A 6,205-nucleotide genomic window follows, 5' to 3' on the forward strand; every position below is an offset into this window, starting at 1 on the left:
GCATTTGCAAGAAATTTTAATGATTAGAATATGCAATTTTATATGCCGTACTTAGTCAAAGATTGCACTTCCCTTTTGGTAGAGACGATGACGTCATGGTCTCAAGGGACAGGTGTCTTTTGTGATGTAAGCGAAATGGCGAAGGAACTGGATTCTAATAGTTGAAGCGATCATGGAAGTTCACCGTTAAGACTTCGAGTTGCGGCGATTTTTTGTAGTTTCTTATCTTTTTTTCGCATATTATTGGACAAGTAAGGCATCGAAATGAACGGTCTTTCGTTTTCCGAGATCTGCTGTTTGTTTTGTTGCCCACCTTGCCCGGGAAGAATAGCGGCGAAATTGGCTTTCCTTCCACCAGATCCGACGTATTCGTTTCAAGATTTGGGCGATGGAAGCTTTGGGCTTCATCTTACCGAGAAAGCCGAGTGGCAGTATGGCCAGAAAGAGTTAGATTGTATTGAGGTTTTCACGACGAAAACAAGCAAAGGAAATCAAATCGGGTGCATGTACGTCCGATGTGCCCCTAACGCTCGCTTTACACTCCTCTTCAGTCATGGTAACGCTGTTGATCTCGGACAAATGTCAAGCTTTTATGTGGGGCTTGGAACTAGGATAAACTGCAATATATTCTCGTACGATTATTCTGGCTACGGTGTTAGTCAAGGGAGACCTTCAGAAACGAATCTTTATGCTGATATCGATGCCGCATGGCAGGCGTTACGTACTCGCTATGGAATCAGCCCCGAGAATATAATAGTGTACGGGCAAAGTATAGGCACTGTTCCCACTGTAGATTTGGCTTCGAGATTTGAATGTGCGGGAATAATCCTTCATTCACCGCTCACTTCTGGAATGAGAGTAGCCTTTCCCGACACCAAGAGAACGTGGTGTTTTGACGCTTTCCCAAGGTAAGTTTACAAATTTGTGTCTATGGAATTCGTACAAGTAAATTCGGCGCGTGCTTAACTTTACTTCAATTCACTGCGTTCCACCGAAACGATCAATCATCATTAGACTGCAAATCAAAATACATTTCAACTTTTATGCGACAAACTGTGGGTTTTTACACGGGGGTAAAAATTCCACTCAAAGAAAATTCCATTTTTACACTAACAAGCTTGTATTTTTATTCTGGTCTGAAGTGACATGTCCAATATTATCTTTCAAAACTTTTTTTTGCCTTACTGTACGCGTATTATAAGCTTGATCTCTAAAATTCTAAAAAGGGTTGAGTACAGTTGACTGCATACTATCAGCCTTGTTTCTGATATTTAAAACTGCGCTTTAAATAATGATTGACTCCGGCCAACACCCGTTTCTTTGCGTCTAGAATTTATTCATTTCAAATTTTTGTGTGTACATAAGAGAAATGTAAATAATACATTTCGCTCAATGGCTAAGAATAAACAGATGTATAATTCCTCTTTTGAAATATAATAATTTTGTTCAATGAATTACCATGAGTACAACCTGTCTTTAACCATCTTTTACATGTTAGTTGATTCCCATTCCTTGATAATTCCCATTAATTTGAAATGATTGTCTTAGAATTTTTTAAAAAAACAATCTTTATCCCCTGAACCTCTCCTGTAATCGTTTTTAGTTTGTTTAGTGGTAATTATATATATATCACTAGTTTAACTGCCCGATATCAATGGGCCAAGTTTTATAGAGTGGATTACAAGTTTGGTCATGGTTGTTCCAGAACTTTAATAGTGGTAGACCTATTTTACATTACATTTGGGTCAGACTTAAAAATTCGGAAATTGATAATCTGGCAAACAACGCACTGTGGTTCGTTTACGTGTACAAAGAGTACTTCATGAGCAGTGAACATGACTGAGAAATATGAAAAGTTCTGTGATCTCTAGGAGATAATATATCCTAGTAAAAGATTTATTAATTTGTCTAAATTTTGAACAGCCAAAAGTAAAAGGAATTTTGACTGGCTGAAGTTGGTTAGTCATGTGCAGTAACTAAAAAAAACCCTTGTTCTGCTGGGTTGTCAAAAGTGGCTGGCTGCTGGCAAAAATCAGCGTATCTGGTGATATCAAGGAGCTACGTGGCTCCACTACATAGCATATTACCCTGTCTAAGTACTTCAAACCCTTATGTAGGGGGGGTAAGGGGGGTACAAACAACGCAAAACTGCACAGAAATACGTATAATCACGGCACAGAATAACATAAGAAAACTGCAAACTGAATTGAAATTACCAGAAAATTTCTAAGTACTGCAAAGCACATGGTTTTTTTAAAACCACAACCCCACAGCTTAAAATAGAAATTTCCCAAAATCGCATCATTGCAAACCCTTACGCCCTCCTCCTTAAGCTTATGGCCATTCTGCAGGTTTTTTATGTGGCTTCCAAATATCACAATCCACATTGAACCTCAATTTCTGTTGTCAACTGTGTACATGTATATCCAGTAGGAAGTTATTATTTTTTTATCACTCAAATTGTTGCAGACTGAACTGGACTTCACTCTGTCCTATTACGGGGTAACCTTGATATAACAATCTGCTATATAACAAAGTCATCATTACAATGAACAGTTTTCTTTACCCTAGTAGTAGTAAAATGTATGAAAAAGAATCTCGATGTAATGAAACCTCATTATTGTGAACAAATTTTGGCAATCCCTTGGCCCCTCATTATGTCAAGGTTCTACCATTTATGATTATTTCTTAATCCTTTTTTCATTTTTTTGCAGCATCGAGAAAGTGTCAAAAATTGTGTCCCCAGTTCTTGTTATTCATGGAACTGAGGACGAAGTTATAGATTTCTCCCATGGATTAGCCATCTATGAGCGATGTCCACGCACGGTTGATCCCCTTTGGGTTGAAGGAGCAGGTCATAATGACGTTGAACTGTATGGTCAATATCTGGAAAGGTTGAAGCAATTTATACAACATGAACTAGTGACAAACTGATTGATAGGGTAAAAAATATTATTTGATATTTACAGAAATGTTGTCCGTTATTTTTTGTAAATTGATTTTCATTGATTGTTGAGTAGCTTTGCCTAGAAAATGTTTTTGAGTAGGAAAAGGATGAATGTGAAGCTAGTCAAATTTGGTATGATGGTTGTGTTAATTTTAGAATAATTTTATAGGTGAAAATAAATGCTCTACTGTAATGGTAATATATATACTTACCTCCTTTCGTGAATATTATTATTATCAATTTGTTATTGTTAATAGTACTAGTTTAAGTCGATGAGCTTTGCAGTTATGCATAAATGCAATTTTACAACATCATTAGAGAACAATTATCATTGTTGCTCATTGGTAATGTTTAAGATATTGTCTTTCTCTGTTTGATTCAGAGTTTGTTTCTGCATATGAGCCATGTTGTGTTTATTAGCTAACACTTAAATGTAAATCTTGAATTCCTTTTCGAGCACATCGGTTTTTTGCTTACTCCATTTTCCATTGAAGCTTTCAGTGCATCACAACCTTTATCTTAAATTACTGTTAAATTAAGCTATCATTGTTATTTCTTTTTGTCGATGCTGTGTTAAGATCTTTATCTAGCACAGTTGGTGATTCTAAATGTATGTTATATCGCTTCTCTGGTGACCTTAAAATGGGGCAAATTTAGTGCATTCTTCAAACTAAACGGTTTTCTATGGTTTTGTGTCTATTCATCCAATGAAAGCAAGACACTCCTGTGATTGATAAGGGCATGTACAGTAAAACACTCGCCTGGAATATGACCTGTTGTTTGGCCCAACAGCTGTCTAATTAACGTTTCACTAACGGAGGATTCATTTGTAACATAGCTTTGTAGTGGACACATTTACATTGTAACCCTTGGAATTTTTATTGGGCAAGATTAACAAAAACTTCAGGCTGGTATAGAAAGTGTTGGCTATATGCATATGCTCCAAAATGAGTCTACCCTAAGTCAATAATTGAATCATCGTTAAAAGTTTGGATTTAAGCATTTCTTGAAAATGTAGTTCCTTAAAAATGACCATTGTTCTTAATTGCAGAGGATGATATTTCAGTCAAAAAAAATCTTGGACATTTTGCATTATTAATGTGGTTAAGTATGGGCTGTATGGCATTGATCAAAACATCAAGTTGGTTTCACGCCCTAAACATTATGATTTCTTTGGTGAAAATAACACAGAACTACAGAAAACTGTTTCAGTCTTTAAAGGAGAAGTTAAACTTTGTGCTTTAAAGGGCAAATGTTACTTGCTCTGTTGAATATTTTTGTAAGTATGTTCAACTGTAAAAGTTTACCTATGAAGCTCGTTATGTGTGCTAACTCTGTAAATAATGTACGAGGAGTGGGTGAGACATTCACTTTTTGAGTAATCAGGGTTGTCACTAAGATTTCAAGTTGCTGGGTAAACACAACAAGTAGGCGGGGAATCAAACGGCTAGGGATTTCTTTTGGTTTTATTTTTCTTCTATTTTCCAATAAAAGTAGCCAGGGGCCACTCTCTTAGTAGCCAGGGAAAATCCCTTGCCCCCGGCTCTTAATGACAACCCTGGTAATGCTGGTTCTTATAATCATCTTCCTTTCATCTTTCTCTCTGATAATGATGCTAGTTGTGATGGCCTAATTTCTACCATTACTAACTTCATAGTGGCAGTCCTTGTGATCCAACACAGCATTTTCAAGTTGCAATTTTTAAATTTGCTTCTGTAAAATAGCAATTTGTGCTGTTGTGAAATTTTTTGTGAGAACTTTGGCTTTATTAGAAACTACTCTAAAATAATGAATTATAATAATTAGATGTTAGCCTTGGTGCTTTGAAGCCCTGAATTTATAAAATGTAACATTTATCTTTTCAAGGCAGAACTCCAAAAAGTAAAAGGATACGTTGCTACAAAATAATATTGTCCCAAAAATATTGTAAATAGGTTTTCTATGATTGCTAAACATATTCAGGAACAGTAAGGCCCTTAATTTCCAACAGCTATCAATGTTATTGGTCTTTTGTTTACTGACTGTAGATAGCATAAGAAAAAGAAACAAAAAAATCTACAATGAACCAGATTCAAACAACCAGACAAAATAACTTTCTCTGCATCAAAAGTTTACCAAATGTGTGGTTCTTTTTGGTCATCCTCCACTTGCGTCACCTTAGACTCCAATAATATCTGCAGCAGGCAGCAGATATGGATTCTTTCCATAACTGTTTAGAGGTTATTTTTTTTTCATTAAATTTGTCCCTTATTCAAAATGTTCTTTAAGTTTTTTTAGTGTCAAATAAATTCAGATCTTTGCATTATGATCCAACTTTATGGAAAATAAAAAATTGAAAAGAATTCAGCATTTTACCTTTCTTGAAGAACAATAAAGATGTACTTGTCAATGAATGTGTAAATACAGAGGAAAGATCAATAAAATGGATTGCAGTAGTGACTTGACGAGATGCAACTGTCACCTGTTAAGTGTTGGGTAACAGATTGGCTTTCCAGTAGTTTTAATTTATTTTTCTTGGTCCAGGTTGTGCAGTAGTTCATTCAAAATTCCTCTCAACTTTTTAAGCAGCCATAGCAAATGACCGCCACCTGGTTCGCTCAGTTGGAAAAGCACTGGTCTGCTGAGCTGGAGGTCGCGGGTTCAAACCCTGGCCAAACAAACACTCAGGGTCAGAAAGTGCTGCCTTTGCAATGACATCTGCAAACTGTTAGACTTTTTAGTCTTCTCAGATAAGGACAGCAAACCATAGGTCCTGTCTCACAGCACTTTCACTTAACATCTAGTTCTTGAGGGATGTAAAAGAACCTACACCACTGTTCGAAAAAAGTAGGGTACATAGACCCTGGTGGTGTGGCCAACCTCTCCTGGACTGGGTGGGTTATTCCGTAAGCAGGACACACTTAAATTAGAACCCACTGTGTTGTGTATTCTGTGCAATGTGGTGGAAGTGATAACATTAATATAGCCTGTGCCAGGCTCTCAGATAGTAGAGTGGGAACATATTAAAACGAGCAAAGCGAAAATAAGACATGCACGACTTGGGAAAGGGGGCGGTGGCCCTGTCTCTCCCCAGCCCCCGCGCATTTTTCGCATTTTTTTTCTGAATTCACCACTATTTCGGAGCCTGGAACAGGCTAACATTAATAAGGTTCACCTGCAACATCTCCCAAAAATTTATGGTGGCTCCTTTAGTCTTCCACTTTGACCACCCATAACATCAAGTGAGTTCAGCTTTAACAGCTGTTACAGGTTATGGCC

General features: G+C 36.9%; 1 protein-coding gene across 1 annotated transcript; it reads left to right on the plus strand.

Moving 5' to 3' along the window:
- The first annotated feature begins 131 nt into the window (after positions 1 to 131).
- Positions 132 to 5,386, plus strand: LOC140936757 (alpha/beta hydrolase domain-containing protein 17B-like). Its single transcript, XM_073386243.1, has 2 exons — positions 132 to 908; positions 2,715 to 5,386. Exons 1-2 carry the CDS (start codon positions 265 to 267, stop codon positions 2,932 to 2,934), a joined length of 864 nt encoding a protein of 287 aa, XP_073242344.1. The 5' UTR covers positions 132 to 264; the 3' UTR covers positions 2,935 to 5,386.
- Positions 5,387 to 6,205: the final 819 nt, after the last annotated feature.

This window comes from Porites lutea, chromosome 5 (genome assembly GCF_958299795.1).
Source record: "Porites lutea chromosome 5, jaPorLute2.1, whole genome shotgun sequence".
NCBI lineage: Eukaryota > Metazoa > Cnidaria > Anthozoa > Scleractinia > Poritidae > Porites > Porites lutea.

Bases quoted from the DNA above. Each gene is read 5' to 3' on its own strand.
- LOC140936757 (XM_073386243.1), top strand. From the start codon at position 265: ATGAACGGTCTTTCGTTTTCCGAGATCTGCTGTTTGTTTTGTTGCCCA. The intron at 909-2,714 runs GTAAGTTTACAA...ATTTTTTTGCAG, and splicing joins TGTTTTGACGCTTTCCCAAG to CATCGAGAAAGTGTCAAAAA.